The sequence below is a fragment of the Talpa europaea genome (genome assembly GCF_964194135.1).
Source record: "Talpa europaea genome assembly, chromosome: 3".
NCBI lineage: Eukaryota > Metazoa > Chordata > Mammalia > Eulipotyphla > Talpidae > Talpa > Talpa europaea.
Window position 1 is genome coordinate 78,140,069 of NC_140069.1, and position 21,838 is coordinate 78,161,906.

The 21,838-nt window shown below is 39.8% G+C and overlaps 1 protein-coding gene across 3 annotated transcripts in view; it reads left to right on the top strand.

Annotated features, from left to right (window-relative positions):
* Positions 1-8,336: 8,336 nt before the first annotated feature.
* Positions 8,337-21,838, top strand: part of CFAP69 (cilia and flagella associated protein 69) — a gene marked incomplete at its 3' end in the record, with an annotated part of 61,923 nt that continues 48,421 nt past the window's right edge. For all 3 annotated transcript variants that reach the window (XM_084230036.1, XM_084230038.1, XM_084230037.1), the window contains exons 1-3: positions 8,337-8,711; positions 17,963-18,022; positions 19,812-19,877. In XM_084230036.1, coding sequence (XP_084086162.1) covers positions 8,586-8,711; positions 17,963-18,022; positions 19,812-19,877 — 252 coding nt within the window. In that variant the 5' untranslated portion in view covers positions 8,337-8,585. The remainder of the gene's footprint in view (positions 8,712-17,962; positions 18,023-19,811; positions 19,878-21,838) is intronic.

Below are 21,838 nucleotides of genomic sequence, written 5' to 3' on the forward strand. Positions count from 1 at the left end.
GTAGGACATGTAATAATTTGGGGTTGGAGGGATCATTTATTTGTTTTACCAGCAGTCGTTTAGAATAATCTCCATTTAGTGAGTCAGTGTTCTTAAAATTATTTCATTTCACTAGCATTCATTGTCTTTAAGCCATAATTCAATACAATATTCAAGCTCTAGTAGATGCGTGATGTGCATGGGGCATTAGTTTCAGTCCTTCCAAGATTGGTTAGATCTGTGGATGCAGAACCCCAATAGAGAGAGCCTACTGTACATTCTGTAAGCACTCTGAGAACAGGAACTCTGTCTTATTCACTAGTGTATTCCCAGTATCAAGAACAGTATCATATTACAAATAATGATGAGATATTTTAAAGGATTTTTTTTAACAGAAAATTATTTATTACCCATGTCCATGCAGCCATGTGTATATCTTTCTGCCCACACCCCTTCCTTCTTTACTGTCATCTTTGGTGTTAAAGTTGATGTCTAAAGGGTTGAGGGGTCTAAAATTGAAGTCCTGTTGGGTCTAAAATTGAAGTCCTGTTGTGCAAGAAAAAGGAAAGGAGACTGTCAAGTATACCACCCATTATTGCAATGAAGGAGTGTTATGTGTTAGAAATTATACTGTAGATAAATCATTCTTGAGAGTGTAACAAATGTTTGTCTTGTCAAGTCAGACAAAACCATGCAATCAACTTGCACAATGGCAGGTACATGATGAACACCGAAACACAGACCAACCCGACAGGGTGGCTGCCTCATGGTGTTTGTTTATTAAATATACTTAATCTTGCTGGACACTTTACCCAAGGGAAATGTTCCTTTTATCAGCTGAATGCTACCATCATTAGTTCAGAGAAGTGACTAATTCATGTATTCAAACCATCACAGTTTCAAACAATTTTTATGTGCTAAGGATGGCAACCTTCTCATTATGTTAAACTACCAGTAAACTGAGATGATACCTGTTTTATATTCAAATGAAAAATACAGATATGTGGTGATCCCAGAGGAAGTCACACTATTGCAGCTACCACTGCCAGCACATTGCTACAGTGAGGTGGAAAAGTCAACCTCCTGCTGTGCAGAGCTTCTGTGGGTGCTCTGGCTTCACCCACAGCTGCCCCAGAAGTGCTTGGGTCCTAAGAGTGGGATGCCAGATCGAATACAGGACAGTCAATTCTTTTAAATTGCAGACAAAAAATAACTTCTGTAAGTCTATTACAAATATTGCATGTAACTTTTTTTTTAGCTATTTTTGGGAATCCTCCTTAGCCATGAACTTTGGGCAAGGAAATGCAGTACAAGAGGGAGCTGGTAGATAAATTCTCCTTTCCCTCTCCCCAGATGCCTGTTCCCAAGTGTGATCATTCTAAGGCTCCCATGAAGATAATACTAAAAGATCGAGTAATTATTCCAAAACTGACCAGTGTAATGATACCAATATGGTGTACCTCCTCCACTACCTGCATCATTTCCATCTTTTCCTCACTGTTTCCCAGAGATAGCAACCCCTCCCCCGGCCCCCCAAAATAGCAACAGGTGAATATGTCAGGCTCTAAGGAACCTAGGCTACTCCAGTGCTTTTGGTAGATTCTTCAAATAGAAAATGAAACATGAAATACTGATTTTGACAAAGTCAGGCGCAGGGTCTTGAAGACTCAATCCAGATAGCTTGAGACCCTGAGAGTAAATACATCTCTCAGGAACAGATTCACATTAATCAAATGTACAGTGATAGCATGTTAAATCAGAACAGTGACATCACTACTGTGAGAAATATCAATATTCTAAAGAATACCAGTATTGCCTTAACTAAGCATATTCTTTTCTTGAAATTGTCATTTTTTTAAAAATTTTTACTTATGTACTTTTTTTTTTTTAAAGATTTATTTATTTATTTTATTTATACAAGCACTGGGTACAGTCAGAAGCGCGGGAGGGTGAGAGAATTCACCAGAGCCAGAGTGGGGAGCAGAGCAGGCAGAAGGACCAAAGCACACTGCTGAGGGGAGCAGCGGGCGGCAGGAGAGGTCTGCGGGCCATATGGGACCCTCCTCCGGTAGCCGGGGAGCAGCCGGGGATGGAACCGGCGCTGCAGAGGCTGTGGGCAGCTTCGCAACCCAGCGCTCAACCGCTGCGCCACCGGGGAGGCCCCTGTTTGTTTTTTTTTAAAGCTGATCTACTGCTTTATTTTTGAAAAGATTTATTTATGCACAGAAAACTGGGGTGTATGCCAGATGTGCAGGGGGTGAGAGGATTCACTAGGGACAGAGTGGGGAGCAGAACAGGTGGACCTACTGAAATACGCTGCTGAGGGGAGCAGTGGGCAAGACAGGAGAGGTCTGCTGCACCATGTGGGTCAGCTCCCTGGCGGGGTTGGAACTCAGGCCTTGCCATTGCAGGGACAGTGCTGAGACTTTACCCCTATGCCAACAGGGAGGCCTGAATTTGTTCTTTTTAAGAAGTAAAATTACAACCCAAAGGCTGCTGGGGCCTGCTATGGGCTGAATTGTAGCCTCCTAAAATTCATATGTTGAAGTCAACCCCCAGTAAGTCAGAGTGGCCGTATTTGCAGACAGAGCCTTTTAAGAGATAATTAAGGCAAAATGAGGTGGTATTATGGGCCATAATCCAATATGACTGATGTCCTTATAAGAAGAGGAAGTTAAGACATGGAGGGAAGACCAAGTGATGACAAAAAAATATGACCATCTACAAACCAGAGAGGCCTCAGAATAAAACCAATCTTGTACACCTTGATGTGGGGCTCCAGAATATGAGGAAATAAAATTTGATTGCCTAAGCAAGCCAGTCTATGTTATTTGCCCCAGCAGACCTAGTAAACTAATGCAGGTTTTATGAAATTAGAACAAGTCAAGTTATGTAATCTGAATAATTGTCAATGTAATAAACTTATCTGATACATCTTAGACCACCATAAGGACAGTTCTAGCCTAGCAGTCTTCACTGTAGCCTCCAGCCATGTAAACACAATGATTAGGTTTTAGTTCTAAAAGCTGGAAAACATTTTAATTTCCTGGAAATTTTCCCATGTTATGAAGCTGAATTTTTCATGAGTTAAAAGTTACCATTTGTAAGTTCATTTTATTTACTACTATTTAGTTTCTCCACAAAATATGAATACCTTCTCCATATTCCTATGTGAAAGTCGCTTGCTATTTGGATTACTTATATACTTTTTATTAGAATAACTGACTTCGGGGTGGCTGTACTTTGTTTTTTTGTGCCCTATACTTTTTTCTTCCAAATTTGCATTAATGATTGTGTTGGAAAGATATAGTTTATGTTTCTTTTTAGGCTTTGTTTCTATAACAATTAACTTGAAAAATTTTTTTAAAGCGTAAAGTAGATTACATTCCAACTTTATATGTATTTCTTCTATTACCTAATTCCCCTAAAGCTAACCTACTCATTAACTTTTGTATGTGCTATAAAAATTCTCTTGTTTAAAATAAATTATTCTGATGTGGAAAAGAATAACATTTGCTTGAACATTCAGAACATTCAGCATTAGTTTCAAGATTACCAAATTCATACATGTACTTATTAGAAACATTCTTAATGTATGCTAATGAATAATTAATATTTAACTACTAATTAGGCAGAGTGCAAAACTATATCAGAAAAAAATCAGAAGAATAATATTAAATATTATATTCATGTTAAGGATATAGTCAGCTTTGTTACGTTAGCTCTGTTACATTTGAAAGTAAAAAATGTATATAGCTTAATCTTTAAAGGCACAAGTCCTTCTAAGAAATTATAATTTGGGGGCCTCCCTGGTGGTTCAAGGGGTTAAGCACCACGCTGTGAAGCAATCCACAGCCTCTGCAGCACGAGTTCGATCCCCGGCCGGCCAGGGAACAACCCACATGGCGAGGCAGACCTCTCCTGTCTCGCCCACTGCTCCCCTCAGCAGTGTTTCAGTTAGTCTACCTGTTCTGTTCCTCGCTCAATCTCTGGTGAATCCTCTCACCCACCCGCAACTCTGGCCTGTACCCCAGCTCTTGTATGCATAAATAAATAAATCTTTAAAAAAATAAATTACAATTTGTGGGCCTCCCTGGTGGCGCATGACCCACATGGCGCAATCTTTTCTGCCCCCACCCACCCTTGGCCTGCACCCCAGCTCTGATATGCATAAATAAATCTTTAAAAAAAAGTTACAATTTGTGACTATAAAGAAATGGTAAATTCTACAAAATTGTTAACAGATTGAAGCATTTCTATTCTACGTGTAACTTGTTTCTCATATATTTCTCCACAATTAATTTATCTTTTTGTTGAAATAATATATCATTTCAACAGTTATTTTACCTTTACATCCTCCTATTCTTTTGTGTCATGAAAATGTCTCCTATGCTCTTAACAGAGTCTTCAAAAAGCTATACTAAGGAAGGTTCAATGAATAGTAATTAAGTTTAAATCCAATACCTAATTTTAACAGTTAAAATTTTTTTAATTTTTGCATAGAAGAACTGGGGTGTAGACCAGAGATGCGAGGGGTTAGAGGATTCACCAGAGACAGAATGAGGAGCAGGATAGGCAGAATTACTGAAATACACTGCTGAGGAGAGCAGTGGGCGAGACAGAAGAGGTCTGCTACGGCATCCCTGGCTAGGATAGAACTCAGGCCAGTTTGCAGGGATAGAGCTAAGAATTAACCACCAGGCCACCAGAGAGGACCCTAAACAGTTAAAGCTTTTAAGAGCCTAAACTGGCTGTGCTTACCAAGAAGAAAAATGAATAAATTCACGTAATTTTATCATCTTTGAGGAAACAAAAGATACAGAAATTTAACAAATGGAATACTTAGAGTGAAAGACAGCTTTATGGAAATTGTTAATACTAAAAAAAAAAAAAAACCTAGTGAAAATATACACACTAGAGCAGTGCTTTTCAAATTTTAATGTGCATATTAGTCACATGGAGATTCTAATTAAGTAGGTCCGTCGTGGCCTGAGAATTTGCATTCCTCATTTCTACCTATGTTGTAGTCAAGGACCCCATATGGAGAAGCTTGAACTTAGCATTTATCTTACTTTGGGTAAACTTCTGAGATGCTTTAATTTGGCCTCAAATCAAATAAGTAATTTATAATCTTTGAAATTTCAATGACTATTTATTGAGAATCTGGTATGATTTAGACCAGCAGGTCCTAAAGTCTAGTCACCATCAACTTCACCTGGGAACATGCTATACCTGCAAACCCTTGGACACCACCCAGACTTACTGAAGTTTGCTATGGAGGTGGGGTTCAGGACATTGTTTTAACCTCTTCTCTAGATGATTTTGATGCACACTAAGTTTTGAGAACCACTGCTTTAGACACTGAGGGCTAGTTTTCAAAAATCAAAGTCCAGTAGGATGACTTTGAGATGCTTAGCCAGTAATACATTCAACATGTGTGGCACAAAAACAGAAGGACGAACAAGATGGCAAACAAAAGGACACACAGCAGAGGATGTAGCGAAGACTTCCTAGAAAAGGTCACGAGCTGAATTTCTTTTTTTTTTAAAGATTTATTTATTTATTTATACAAGCACTAGGTACAGTCAGAAGTGCGGGAGGGTGAGAGAATTCACCAGAGCCACAGCAGGGAGCAGAGCAGGCAGAAGGACCGAAGTACACTGCTGAGGGGAGCAGTGGGCGGCAGGAGAGGTCTGTGTGCCATGTGGGACCCTCCTCCGGTGGTCGGGGAGCAGCCGGGAATAGAACCAGCGCTGCAGAGGCTGCAGGCAGCTTCACAATCCAGCGCTCAACCACTGCGCCACCGGGGAGGCCCATGAGCTGAATTTCATTGGGAGTTAGATATGTAAAGACAATCAAAGTACAACATAGGCAAATGTAGCAAAGGAGGGAGTTGACAACTTCTTAAAACTGCAGGAATTTCACTCAAAATGGTTTGAGGACTTCCATTCTGGTCACCTCTTACCTGTCAAAAAATAAAACACCATTTGAGCTAAAAACAAATAACAATAACAAAAACCACTACAAAGTTGGATCTATTAACTTGCCAAGTAAAGGAAGCTATTCTATGAAGAATTTCACCCAGAAGGAAAAATTCAAGGATTTTTAAGTGCTTAAAAAAAAGGGGGGGTGGGTAGTTCGTGGGAGATTTGGCTATTGAACACTGAAAAAACTAGTACTCTGTATATAAGACAAAATGAATATATAGATCTGTTCACAATCAAGTAAAATAAATTAGAAATCCATTGCTCATTGTTCTGGAAAATATCTTTAGTTAAGTCCTATGAAGGCCTCCCCGGTGGCGCAGCGGTTGAGCGCTGGGCTGCGAAGCTGCCCGCAGCCTCTGCAGCGCTGGTTCTACCCCCAGCCGCCAGCAAGGGTCCCACATGGCGCGACAGACCTCTCCTGCCGTACCTGCTGCTCCCCTCAGCAATGTACTTCGTCAGACTGCCTGTTCTGCTCCCCACTTTGGCTCTGGTGAATTCTCTCACACACACACCTCCCCTCCCCTGTGCTTCTGACTGTACCCAGTGCTTGTATAAATAAATATATAAATCTTTAAAAAAAAAAAAAGAAGAAAAGAGTCTGTCTTTCCAGGGTCACAGAAGTTTATGAACACTTACCAGCTTCTGTTGCTGAAACACCAAAGTAAGTCAGTTGTCATCCACCAGGTAAGCTCTGTTTCAAGTGGAAAATTTTCTCTGGCAAACCCTACATCTTTGTCTTCCATTGTTCTGAGTTCCTAGGATAAGCACACAAAGGGTAAGAAAATCATTTGCTTGTCAGCTCTCTGCCACTGTCTTGTTTTCAAGTGCCATTTCCATAGGATTGCATGTATTTAACCAAATGGTTTCAGTCTTCTTTTGATGTAATATATAGGAATGTGTAACAGCAATTAAAGTCCTACTGGTAATACATTTAACTTGCCTTCTGCATCCTCCCTGTGTGATAGCAAACTCAGACCCAGTGAACCCACCTCTGAGTAAGGTCTGACAGCACCTCTAAAAACATCAATGTGTAGCTGAAAAGGTAAAGAAAAAAAAAGAATGCTAAAGTTCAAGCAAGAGAGTTTTCAAGAAGGGGAGAGTGTGGTCAAGTGTGTAAAATACTACAGGCAAGTACAGAAGACGATATCAGGAAAGTGCCCACAGATTATGACCACAAGTGTTGCTACCTGAGTCAGAGCAGTTTCAGAGAATGAGGAAGAGGATAGTGGAAGAATGAGTAGATTTCTGAGAGGAGAGGACTGGAATTTACTTGAAGGTCCAAAAACATCATTTAGTGTTTGTACTAGTTAAGGCAACAAGCTCACTGATTAATCTGCTCATTCTACAAATGGGGAGAGAAACACTGAGCGGTGAAATTAAATTTATTTTCATGGCATTTGTATAATTTCTAAATCATAAATTTTATAGAAGATAGAAAAGCTCACATGTTAATCTTGACGAGTTTGGGAGGCTTGAAAAAAGACTTAAAAGATTTTAAAATCAGTTTTCAAAGCCTTCAACTTAAGTGATTAAGTTACACTGGTGATTATGAAAGCTTTCCATTACAGTCCTGTCTCTTCTCGTAGTATTACTCAGTATAATACAGTAATAGTAAAGATAATGACAATCTTAAACATTTACTAGGTTTGCATTGTGTGCCAAGCACCACTTTATAAAATTATCTCATTCAGTCTTTTCACAACAATACTACTTCACAGATGTGAAAAGTGGGACTCTAACAGTTAAACAACTCTATCCAGTGATTTGATTAAAGAGCCTTCTAAAGTCGTGTGCAAAGCATGTTTATTTCACTGTTCGTTAGGGCCATTAAAATACAGAAGAGGAATGTAGGTGACCACTGTTACTGCGTTAGGGTAAAAAAACTCGCTCTGTTTCCAGTATTATCAGTCCATCATTCATCCCTCACCCCGTGCCTCAGGCGGTTGAGCCCCGCACTGTGAAGCTGTCCTGGCCTCTGTAACGCGGGTTCGATCCCGGCTGGCCGGAGAGACTCCCACATGGCGCGGCAGACCTCTCCTGTCTCACCCGCTGCTCCCCTCAGCAGTGTATTTTGTCAGTCTGCCTGTTCTGTTCCCCACTCTGTCTCTGGTGAATCCTCTCACCCTCCACACCTCTGGCCTGTATCCCAGCTCTTGTATGCATAAATAAATAAATCTTAAAAAAAAAAAAAAAAAGGAGACCCAGCGCAAACCACCAAGGCTAAGGTAACCTAAAGTTAACCCTCCCGACTACCTACCGAGGTCTTCCAGAGCGCAAGCACACCCACCATTCCCAGCGTCAGAGGAGCGGAACCGGTGTGGGCGTAGTTTGGCCTCCAGGGCTTCCGTAGGAGCCGGCTCCCGGCCCCGCCCCTAGCAACGCGCGGGCTGTGTTGACAACCCGACGGCCCGCGCGCACCTGAGGCGGTGGGTGGGCTGGGGCTGCGCGATGAGGGCCGTGTCGTGGTGGCCGAGGCCACAGTCAGACCCCCGGGGCTTCCCTCGACTCTAGCGGCTCTCGGGCGACCTGCCCTTCCCGGCGGACGGGTCTCCGGGCCCCGAGATTACGGGCATCGTGTAGGACAGGAGGACCCGCATCCCTCACGCGGCCGCCTCAGCCATGTCAGCAGCAGCAGCAGAGGCCGCGGAGACGGCCGAGGCCCAGGAACAGGGCAGCAGGAACAAATCCGGCAGCCCTCGCCAAATCCCAGTGGTCGGAGTGGGGACGGAAGGCGAAGAGGCGCAGGTACCGGGCGGCGTCTGCGCTTCGGAGCGGCGGGCTTGAGGAGGAGCGGGGCTTGGGGAGGGCCGGGAAGGTGCGATCTGGAGGCGGGGACAAGGCTTGGGGGCGACTGAGGTGGAATTGGGGTCCGATTGGAATCCAGGGTAGCTCGCGGGACAGCCGTTCCCAGCGCAAGCAGGTTCCCTAGAGAACCGCGCCGCCTGCGAGGGGGTTGACTGTCGTCACCCACCTGTCTGGGGAATCGCGCCGCGTCGTCCTCCCGGAGTTCCCCACTAAACTGAGTAGGCGAGGGCTGCTGCAGCTCCAAGGAAGGTGTCACCACAGAGGGCCTGGGAGGAAGGAGTCGTAATTAGCGAAAACAAGGATTTGATGACCAGTTTGCCTGCACTGAGCTTTCCCATGGAGATCCCCATTCTCGAGTGATGTTCTTGATATAAACGTGAATTGTCTCCCATGTCCAAATTTGTTGCTACTAAAATCCGGAATTTGTTGCTACTGAAGCCCGGGAAGGAGGAAAACGCTGTTAAATTAGAAATTAAACATCTCGTTTTTATATGAAAATAGAAGCTAGTTGTGGGGCCCCGGGTGGAAGAGTTGGAGGGAATAAAACGGATTGTATTGTACTTGTGTTTGGTTTTCAGTTACTTTTGTTATGAATCCATAACTCATTCTTTTGAGTGTTGTCTGTTGAGACATTCCACTTCGGAACTCTCATTTGTACGTCCATTCTGTGGCGAGGGGACTTAGAAACTCCAAGTCGTTCTTGTTTCGTACTCGGGTTCTGAGGCTTCTGCCAAAGAGTAATGATCGCGCCCTAAAATGTGAACTCTACGGAGGAATCCACCCTGCCTCCCCACACTAATGGCGTGGGGCCACTCTGGGAATTTCCGTTGAGGATTCGCAAGTCTCAGGCTGCGTCAAGAACCCTGTCTCCTGCGTCCGCATCCTGAGCCCTGGAGAGTTCCCGGGGAGTGGTCAGTTGACTGGGGACCTCTTGTACTTTGGGAACAGCGTTGAGTTCTCTGAGGACAGCCAGACATTTACACAATAACCTGTGCAGCAACAACACTTATGCATGAGGAGGAGCAGGTGTTAGGGGAATTTATCTAATCGGTTTTGTGGAAGAATTCCAATCTGGGTGGGGAGAACTTTGAGGAACAGTAACTAGCTCTCCACTCCTGCAAGGCTGCAAGGGCGCTCAACACTGACCGCTGTTATCCCAAGCATGGCCCCTGACAAGCAGGTGAATTTGGTGCCTGATGATTCTTATTCTTTTTATACTTGATGTGTTAAAAAAAAAAGGGGGGGGGAGGGGAGGGAGAGCAAGGTTATATGCGGTAGGCAAGCCTGGCTTAATAAGACAAAAGATGGGGTGGGGGACAATGTGATTATTTTAAGAGGCCATTGCCAAAACAGCCCACAATATTCTAAATGAAACAAAACAGGTATTCCTTTGTGCATATCTATCTATTTTCTCCCTTCCCCCCCCCCCTTTTTTTTCTTTTCTTTCATTACCACCTCTCATCTGGTGTACTTTCACAGACACATCGAGCAGCTTTTTTTTTTTTTTTTTTAAAACTAGATAGTTGGGCCCTCCCCAAGATTTGCTCAATAAGAATCCCCAGTGTGGAGCCTGGGACTCTTAGAAAACTCCTGCAAATGATTTTTAACCTTATAACCGCTAAATTAGATGATAGACAAAGTCTATCTCTGCCATCACTATAGTGCCTCAACTTCACTTCCTGTCCTAGTTTTAAGATTTTCCGGTGTATAATCTGTACTGTATCTGTAGTGTGTGTGCTGCTCAGTACCCCTTCCATGTGGACAGAAATCTTTTTATTTGTGGCTTTTTTTCTGTAGTGTTGCCCATAATCTCCAAGTATCCCAATACCTGTATGCAGGGTACTCTAATAGTGCTCAGCACCATGCCTTCTATGCAGGGGTGATATTAAATATTTATTGAATGAATGCCCTTTCCTCTTTTCTCTCTTTTTTTAAAGATTGATTTATTTATGCATAGAAGAACTGGGGCGTAGGCTAGAAGTGATGGGGGTGGTGAGAAGATTCACCAGAGATAGAGTGGGGAGCAGAACAGGCGGACTGACTGAAATACACTGCTGAGGGGAGCAGCTGGAGAGTCAGGAGAGGTCTGCTGCGCCATGTGGGTCACCACCCTGGCCGGGAATCTAACTCGTTCTGTGGATAGTTTTATAGTGCTGTGTCTTAACCCCTTGCAGCACCAGGGAGGCCCGCTTTTCCTCTTTTCTGAATTTGAATCTTACCCTACCTTAGAACTTAAATTTTATCCAACCTATAGGATCTACTGTAGAGTACTCCTAAATAGGAAGCACATCCCATTTTTCACCCTCACAGATCTTCTCACAAGTGGGTCAAGTCCTAGGTCTGAGTTACCATTTCTCACCTAATTATCACTTATTTTATGTTGAACACTATTTCATTTGTCTGAATTTCATTTCTTCACTAGAATATGGTTCCTTAAGTGTGGGAAATATATCTTGTCCTTTCCCTCCTCTACTTTGAACTCACAGTAAAAATTTAAGTCCTTAGGAAATAGTTTGCAGAGCTTCTGTGTTTCCAGCCACACTGGCCCCTTGGCTTCTCAGTCATGTCGGCTGTGCCCCTGTCCCTTGCACTTGCTGCATCACTTCCTGGAAGTTTTCCCTCGATATCTACTGCTTGTTCCCTTACCCTTCAAAGACTTTGCTGAAATGTTACCTTCTCTGTGAATCTTTTGCTGACCACTACTGCCTACTCCTTTTTGGACAAAACATTACTATATTGTACTGACTCTGTAATTTACTATTTTTTCCTTCCCCAAAGCATATAAATTCTTTATGAAAGCAGAGTTAATTTATTTAATTTCACCCAATACCATATCTTCGGCACCCAGAACAATGCTTGACATTCAATAAATATCTGTAGGCCCTCAAAAATATTTATAGAATAAATATAAAATTGTGGTTGAATTGCATAGATATCAAGGCAGAGCTTGCTTGCTAAATTTGCTCTCCCTCTGAGAGCCTCTGGGAACCTCCACAATCTGCTAATTGATGTCACAGCCAGCCGCTATCTCATACTGCCCTGGACTGTGTGTCCTTAAAATCCTCTGCCCCTGTTTTGGAATAAAGGCTAGAGAGAACCTCGTTGGTCAGTTTAGGAGTCAGGCAGAGAAGTGTGGTGTGAGAATTAGTGTTCCTGCATCAGACAAACCTATCTGTGGGCACATTTACTAGCGATGTGACCTTAACTGGTGAGGTCTCAAGGCCCCAGTTTCTCATCGAGGTAATAATGCCACCTTTATATGAAATATTTGAGGATTTATTAAGACATAAACTACCAGGGCCTCCCCGGTGGCGCAGCGGTTGAACACTGGGTTGAGAAGCTGCCCACATCCTCACAGCAGCGATGGTTCGATCCCCGGCCTCAGGGCAAGGGTCCCACATGGCGCGCAGACCTCTCCTGCTGCCTGCTGCTCCCCTCAGCAGTGTACTTTGGTCCTTCTGCCTGTTCTGCTCCCTGCTCTGGCTCTGGTGAATTCTCTCACCCTCCCGCACTTCTGACTGTACCCAGTGCTTGCATAAATAAATAAATAAATCTTAAAAAAAAAAAAAGATATAAAGTACCAGAAACATAAAAGGAGCACAGTAAATTTTAGTTCCTATCTCTAAACTAAAGTAGCAAATGAGCAAGATTTTTCCCCTTTGAAATATCCCTTGGAAGAATTGGAACATAAGGTCATTCCTTAGCTTGAACTGGAGGTCTTCTAAGGTCTTCTAAAGTCTTCTCCTAAGCAGTTTATTAAACTTTTGATCATATGTTTTGCTAAATATTTTTATAATTGCTCCATAAACAGCTTATGAATAACAACAGCAATTATTTTTATATTTACATCTGGGTGTTCTCTTTTGCTTCTCATTTACTCAAATGCTTGTGTGATCTCATTTACTCAAATGCCTCCAATTATTATTTTAAACCTATGATGTAAAAATCTTAACCCCAGTTTTAATTCATTTTCAAATCTCAACACAAGCCTCTTCCTCCAACTTTACCCTCTCAACAAAAGGTGGCATCACTTACATAATTTCTTAAGCCCAGGAGTCAGTCATACTCACCTTTTCCTTCTCTTTTCACCAATTCAACCTCCTTGATGTTTTTCATTCCATTCACTATTGTCTTTTGCAGTTGCCACCACCTTAGTCAAGGCCTGAAGTTACATACTGATTTCTCACCTACCTTCAGTTTGGAACTTTTCAGTAGTCTATTCAGCAGACAAAATTACCTTTTTATTCTTACATCAGGCTGAGTAAAACGTGGAAATAAACAAGGGCCATTACAATGAGAACAAACAGAGGGTATTTATTCTGAGCTTGCTTTAGAAATAGCCAGCACTGTATTTGGCAGGGACTCCACGGCACACAGGGAAGCTTAATAGTGAAAAAATAGTGAAAAAAAAAGCTTAATAGAAAAAAAAAGCTTAACTGATATATTCTGGTTAGAGAGTGTTGCCAGGGGGAGGCTGTCTAGAAAAACAACATCCTGTTTTATTGATTTGGGAAGCATATTTGCATTTTTCTACTTAGTACTGCATTGTAAATGGGGAATCTGGCCGTCAAAGACCAGAATGTGGTCAGTTAACTTTCTAAGCCAATTGCTTCAGAAGTTGGGACGTGGCCCCCCACGTTGGTCATTGCAAAAGTTGTAGGCCGAGTTCTATTGACATATGTAGTCTGGCCACTGTCTATTTATATATCCCATCTCTCGAGCCATCTTATTGATTCTAAAGATCCTCAGTATAGTATACAAGGCCTCCTGTAGAATGGAGTTAGTAAAGTACCTACCTCACAGACCTCAATTAGTTATAAGCATGTAAAGTGCTTATAATTGTACCTAGAAATTGACACTAATAAGTGTTAGCTAGCAACATCATTATTATAATTTATGATTTGACCTCTGCTTACATCATCAGCATCATCTGTAACCCCTAGCTCCTGCATTATCCTTTCCAACACACCAAACAACTCACTGATCCTCTGAAAGTCCTGCTTTTTTCTCATCTCTGACCTTCATACATGCTATTCTCTCTTTGCCTCCACCTCTTATTTTTTTTTATTTTTTTTTTCATAGCTAATTGATTTAATAAAAGTAGTTTATAGTCAGTTTTAGGAAAACAATTCTAATTCTTTTTTTTTTTTTTTAGGTTACCAGTTTTATTTTATTTTATTTTTTTTATAAATTTTATTGTTATATTCCCCATACAATTGCAGCCCCCCCATTCTGACCCCAATGCCTCCCCTCCTACCCCCGCCCCCCTAAAAGTGTCTCTGGTTCATAGTTTTTTGTTGATTTTGATTTTCACTTTCTTATAGTTATTCATTTTCCTGGTCCCTTATTTAAGTTTTCTAGATTCCTGCTATGAGTGAGACCATCCGGTATTTTTCTTTTTCTTTTTGGCTTATTTCGCTGAGCATGATCCCTTCCAGCGCCATCCATGTTGCTGCAAATTGCATGTGTTTATCTTTTTTGAATGCTGAGTAATATTCCATGGTATATATGTACCACATCTTCTTGATCCAGTCATCTATTTTTGGGCATTTGGGTTGCTTCCAAAGCTTAGCTATTGTAAACAGTGCTGCTATAAACATAGGGGTGCAGGTGCTCTTTGGAATTGATGTTTCTGTGTCCTTTGGGTAAATACCTAGGAGTGGAATTGCTGGATCATATGGAAGCTCTATGTTTAGTAGGTCCAGAAATCTCCACACAGCTCTCCACAGTGGTTGGACCAGTAAACCTTCTTTCAGTTTATCTCACCAGTTCGACTTAATCTCACCTGTTTGAAGATTACTTCTTTCAGAAGCTGCCCCGGGTTCCGTCCTCTTCTCCACATGCTACTCTGTGCCTCTTCTATGTGCTTCTAGAGCATACCTCAATATTTTGGAGCATTATGTAGCATATTATTTCTATTATATTCATACTATGCCAGACTGATAGCTACTTGAGATCAGGGTAATGTATACCCTACACCTAACATAGTTCCTGAAACACAGAAACTGATTATAAATATTTGTGGAAGGAAGAACAGACTAAGGTGAGGGAGGGAGCAATCTAAAAAATATAATATATATAAAGCAAGCAAAACATAAGGTAACATGAAATGACAATGCAAAATAAATCTAACAGGAATCTATGCTTTAATCTATGCTCTGTTTCTTATAAAAGTTATACCTTCTTCGGGGGTGAGGTAAAGAAGGGGACCCTGATAATATATACAGGTATTAAAAAGAAAATCCCAAATTGATTTTTCAATTCAATATCCTTTGCAACCCTCAAAAACAGAAAATCAGAAAATAAAAATTATGTAATATATGTTTTTATTTTGTTTTCAGAAAACATAGAAGGGAAAGAGAAAAGACAATTAAGGCAGTGACATGATATTTCACATCTTTATTTATTTATTTTTTTTTATAGAGAGGCATGGTTTTTTATTTATTTATTTGTTTGTTTGCTTGTTTGTTTGTTTATACATGCACTGGGTACAGTCAGAAGCGCGGGAGGGTGAGAGAATTCACCAGAGCTGGGAGCAGAGCAGGCAGAAGGACCGAAGTACACTGCTGAGGGGAGCAGTGGGCGGCAGGAGAGGTCTGCGCACCATGTGGGACCCTCCTCTGGTGGCCGGGGAGCAGCCGGGGATCGAACCGGCGCCGCAGAGGCTGAGGGCAGCTTTGCAACCCAGCGCTCAACCGCTGCGCCACCGGGAGGCCCGATATTTCACATCTTTAAAGGAAAATTCTATTTATTAAAAATTTTGGTAACTAATAAGCTTAATATATAATTTAAACAATTCAATAGTACAATTTACCAATTTTAATGGCAGCCATAATACCAGCTATAGATAAGTATTTAGTGAATCTTTTTGGATTGTTAATTTTATTTTATTTATTTATTTTTAAAGATTTATTTATTTATTTATTTATACAAACACTGGGTACAGTCAGAAGCACTGGAGGGTGAGAGAATTCACCAGAGCCAGAGGGGAGAGCAGAGCAGGCAAACTGATGAAGTACACTGCTGAGGGGAGCAGCAGGCAGCCAGAGAGGTCTGCGCGCCATGTGGGACCCTTGCCCAGCGGCCGGGGAACAAATGGATTGTTAATTTTAAAAGTAAAAATGTCTGAGTACATAACTCATTCAAAACTCATTCAAATACTTATTCTGCGGATTTAAAGTTAGAATGCTTAGCAAAATTTGTTTCTGAAAGACATGTCTTGTGATCAGAATATATGAATTTGTAATTATGAAAGAAAAAGAAATTATAGACTTAGCAGGCAATAAAATAATGATTATGTAGAAGTATGGAAAGACATGTATTACAGATTTTAAAAGCCAGCAAATATAATAGTGTTAACACTAAGTGAAATTATGTATTTTCTAAACCAAAAGAAAATAAGATAAAAAATATAAAGAACCAGAAAAAGTATATTAAAAAATAAATGCTTAGATGATAGGAATAAGTAAGATGCTTTTCCCTTTTAAGTATTTTTTGTACTATCACTATATCATCTTTTCAGACAGCAATTTTAAAGTAAAAGTAAATATGAAAGAAAGCTAGACAGTCAGGAAGGTGTGCACAAAGTAGCCTGGGATTACTTAACATGTCTGATGGGAGTAAACAATATTGATATAATATTTGAGTTGAAAAGAAAATGACACACAACATAACATTCATCTCCCAAGTAAATGTAGCCAAACTGCATTTAGAATTTGGAGATTTGTGTATCGTGCATAAGTACTTAAACTTTGAATACTACCTTCAGTTTTCCTCTCCCGCTTTATTTATTATAAAATGACCTCTTTTGGGTAGTGTTATAGGCATTTTTTGAGTCACTAATGATACTGTATGCTGGGTCCTAATGCTACGATAGTACTGGGGATACAGGAAAAGAAAAGTCAAGTGAACTTTGGGGCAGACTGTGGTGGGGATAAACTGTTTTAGAACACTGGAATGGGGGGGCCTCCCCGGTGTCCCAGCGGTTGAGCGCTGGGTTGAGAAGCTGCCCACAGCCTCTGCAGCGCTGGTTCGATACCCGCCCCTGCCGGGTGAGGGTCCCACATGGCGCGCAGACCTCTCCTGCTGCCTGCTGCTCCCCTCAGCAGTGTACTTTATCAGTCTGCCTGCTCTGCTCTCCCCTCTGGCTCTGGTGAATTCTCTCACCCTCCCACGCTTCTGACTGTCCCCAGTGCTTGTATAAATAAATAAATAAACAATAAATCTTAAAAAAAAAAAAAGAACACTGGAATGGGAATTGTGATATGCTTAAGGCTGCTATGGGAGAACAGAGGAGGGCCATTGTTCTACCCTTTTTTTAATCCCTCAGGGAGGTGACACCTGCGCTGTTTCTTGAAGGACCTATGGGGGTTAACCAAGGAAAGAAACAGGGTTGTAACAATATAAATGGAATAGAGAAGGGAGAAGTGGTGTGAGCTAAGACTCACTGAAAGATTCACATAGATTATGTTCAGACTCGAGTTTTATTATTCCAGCCAGAGAACAGAGAATGTAGTTGAAGGACGCAAGAGTAGAGGTAGGGAGCACAGTAGGAATCCTTCAGAACTGCATGAGAAATGAGAACTGAATAAATGAGTAAGATGGAATAGGCTCAAGAATGATTAAGATGTAAAATTTGTAGAATTTGGAGGTTCATGCTTTCAGATGTGGATGACTGTAAGAGTGCTGGTGCCAACGGAGAGAGGGGATAATAGTTCAGGAAGGTGATCTCCTACCTGACATTATCTATCTGTCTATCTATCTATCTATCTATCTATCTATCTATCTATCTATGTATGAGAGAGAAAGACAGACACACACACATACACACACAGAGCAAACTCAGTGTAATATGTATGCATGCGATATATAATTGTATGTACAAGATAATTTTATTTTCCAAAACATAGAAATTCTATTATAGCCAATGTTCTCTTAGGCTTTTTAGGACTAATGAAATGTAAAGGCAAAGATTTTAAGATACTACAAGAATTCAAGAGGTGTTTCTCTTTTTTAAACTCCAAAATGTATTTACTCCTACAAGATTTAATCTGCTTTTCATTCTCCTCTTACTGTCCTTTTGTCACAGATTTGTTTAGGGGTCAATATATAAAAGTAGTGTGTTTGATGTGGTTTCTTGATTCTCATGATATAGAATACTAAGAGTTGTGGGTTGTTGCTTTTTTTTCCAGAGTAGTTTTAAGCCTATGGACCTAAATCGTGTCATCAAACTCCTAGAGGAAACTGATAAAGTGAGTAAGTGTTGAGAGAAAATGTCTCTGCTAGACTTCTAAATGGTGATTTCCCTGAAAAGTAACTCATTTTGCCACAAATGTAAATTTCATATCCATTGTTTTGTTGAAAACTTTTCAAATAGTATATGGCTTATATTCTAAGACTGTTTCAATTTCATGTGAATATATTTAACCTAATAGGTTGGTTGTAGGAGATTAATAGATTTGGTTTTGTGGCATGGACAAATCCACAGTGGATATAAACAGAAGGAATTATATGAATAGAGAAAGAATCTAGTCTCTTGTCAGCAAGTAGGATAGGAGGAGTAAAGGTAGATAAGTGTATTATGAGGTACATTTAAAATTTTTTTATATGTAATTAGGAAATATGTACACACATATATATGTATAGGCTATTTTTCTGAGAGAACTCTTATACAGAATGTAATAGAAATATATTTCAGACACAATATTCAAAATGGACAGCTTAGGATAATAAGCGCATATGCATACATGCTCACATACCACATTCTCCTGAGGTTACCCAAGTATTAACTGGTTTAAAAGTCAGCACACACTATAAAATTATTATAGAACTAAGGAGATTTATACATTTAATAAGGGAGGAAATGGGTGGTAGATACCTATCAAAATAAAATAATTTCCTATGAATAGTAAGCACAAAATGTCATTGTTTTAACATTTTTAGCTCTATAATTTTACATAGAAAGAAGAAAAAGCACAATAAAAATAATGACTAAGAATAATATATCTTTCACTAAGTTTATTGTGAAAATTATTTTAATTGTGAATATATCTGCATATTTAAAAAGAGAATCCACCTATATAGAGCTCCACCTAGGTGTTCAATGAGGGTCACCAAACCAAAAAAAAAGTATAGAAAATGCCACGACTTCTCACAAGCAGTTTAAGAAAATTAAAGGAACAGTGTTTTGTTTTGTTTTATTTTGTTTTGTTTTGTTTTGTTTTTAACTGGCTGAAGATAATTGGTTTGTAATAACAATATACTGGGCGTATTTTATTTTATTCTATTATTTATTTATTTTTTTTTTGCATAGAAGAACTGGGGTATAGAGGCTTGGGGGGTAAGAGGATTCACCAGAGACAGAGTAGGGAGCAGAACAGGCAGATTTATGGAAATACACTGCTAAGGGGAACAGCGGACATGACAAGAGAGGTCTGCTGCCTCATGTGAGTTAGTTCCTTGGCTAGAGATAGAACTTAGGCCATACCAGTGTTACCACTGACACAGCCCTAGGCCATGAGGGAGGCCCCTTGGCATATTTTAAAAGTAAAAAATATATATATAATTTCTGGACTCAGATTGCCAAGTTTGACTCCTAACAACACCACTTAAATTTCAGTGTGGTTTTGGATAAATTACTTAAGTGTTTCAGCTTGAGTTTCCTATTCTGGAAAAGAGGGATGATAACAATACCTTCCTCATAGGGTTGTCTTGAAGATTAATGAAATGATATGTATATATAGTACCTAAATATGGTACATGGCATAGAAAAATGTTCAACAATTCAGGTATTGTTAATATTTCTGCAAAAAATTACTGCTTTTATATAAACCTACTTTTGAGTCTCAATTTCCTAATCAAATTTAAATAGTAGCTTATGTTTACCTTTACTGTTTCAGGAAATATATAATGATTACATTATAATAATTAAGAACTACTTGATATTTTAATGTGTCTACTTTCTTTTTATATCAATTTAAAAATTTAAAAATTTCTACTGATTTAATTGCACAAAAAACTAAAATAGGCCATTTGTTTTAGGATGATTTAGAAGAAAAACAACTTAAATCTGTCAAGAAACTGGTGCAGTGTTATCAAAATGGACTTGTATCCTTTACATATATATGTTTACTCATTTCCTTTACCCTAAAATGGAGAATATTTATTAGAAAATGTACTTGGTCCCTATTGCTTCCATAACAAATTATCACAAACTTAGTGCCTTCAAACAACATTTACCTTATAGCTGTGGGGGTCAGAAGTCCAAGATCAAGCTCACTGATCTGTCAAGGTGTTAGCAGGACTGGTTCCTTCTAAAGGCTGTAAGGGAGAATCTACTTCCTACCTTTCCCTAACTTCTAGAGGCTGCCTGAATTCCTTGACTCAAGGTTCCTTCCTCTAAGTAGCATCACTTTCACCTCTGCCTCTGTCATCACGTCTTCTCTAATCCTCTCCTGCTTCTCTCTTTCCTTTATAAGGTCCTTGTGATTACCTGGGGTCTAACTGGATAATTTAGGGTAAACTCCATCATAAGATCATTAACTTAATCACATCTGATAAGTCCTTTGTCGTTTCAGGTACCATATTCCCAACTTCTGGGATTAGAATCTTTAAACAGACCATATTCTGCCTAGCACTAAAATATCTAACATTTTGTGTTTTTAATAAAATTGTGGGGCTTTTTTTTTTTAGAGACTATAAAGTTGAAGAAACCAGTATAAATGTAATTAACCATGCAGATAATATCAGTTTCTATAGATTCAGAGGGACAGTGGGTATAGCTAGGAAGGCCAATTCAAAACCTTCTTTCAACCAATTTACTTGAGTATTTCCACTGTTGATAATCTTAACTTCTTCACCTTTATAAAATAGGGATAATATCACCTCATTAGATAATGTACATTCAAGTGTTTGATAACCTATACAACATATAAATTAAGATATTATCCACCCTGAATACATGATCTGATCAGAATATATGGAGGCCAGTGCCTCTCAGAACAATCTTTACTTAACCAGTTTGCTCTTGGTTTTTTGTTTGTTTTTTAACCTTCCCATATATGTGCTGTTGTAAAATACAATAAATATGTCCTGGAGAACTCTCACTTTCAGTAGTCATCTTGTCACAGAACTAGCAGTGACCCACAGGCCACAGTTTCAGTGGCACTGATTCTAGCCTGCTCCAAAGAAGACAACAGTCTAATAGTCTCTTGTTCTGGTATTTCAAAACATCTTAAGCCTCCCATACAGGGAAACATGCTTCATAATTTTATCTAAATATTTTCTTACTTTATTTTAGCCTGAGTTGTATATGGGTGTGTGGTGTCAGTGAGTTGTCTAAGGTTTTGTCACTAGCAAACACTGTTTACCAATAGCCAAGAAAATTGACTAGCAAGTGCTTTCTTTTCCTCTCTTAACCTAACACCTCACTACCTCCATCATTTTTTTTTTTTTGCCTCAGTTTAGCGAGTTGTTGCAAATGACTCTATTACTGAATGTGTCTAGTAATCTGTCTTTAGTAGGTTGTAAAATGTAAAGCAAAGATAAGTTATTATCTTGGTCACTTCTCTAGGAAGTTAACAAGAGATTTGTACTTCTAATGTACCCAGTCTCCCATCTTTGCTTAAGAAGCTCCTAGGATGAGACTATAAATCATAGGATTCAATCAAGAAATGAAAGTCACAATTAACATGTTCCCTCAGCTGTAAAACAAAATCTGGTATATCTGTTTGGGTACCAGTGAGGTTTTTTGAATAGGTAAAATTGAGAGTACTTTTACCTAATGATCTAGAGCTGGTGCATTTTGCTTTCATACTAGTTTAAATGAAATAAAATCTTAATCTAAACCTTAAAAACAAGAAAGTACATCTGAAAACATTAATGAAATAATAGAGAAAAGTACAGTAGACCTGGTTTACTAATTCTGGAGCAGGGTATGTTTTTTGCATGTGGGTGGAAAGGAAGTATATAATTGAGTCTTAATTTTTTCAATGTGTTATAACTCATTGCCACTAGTAAGTTATTGATGTAGTAGTTGGTAAGCAAATTCTAAAGATGTTATCAGAGGA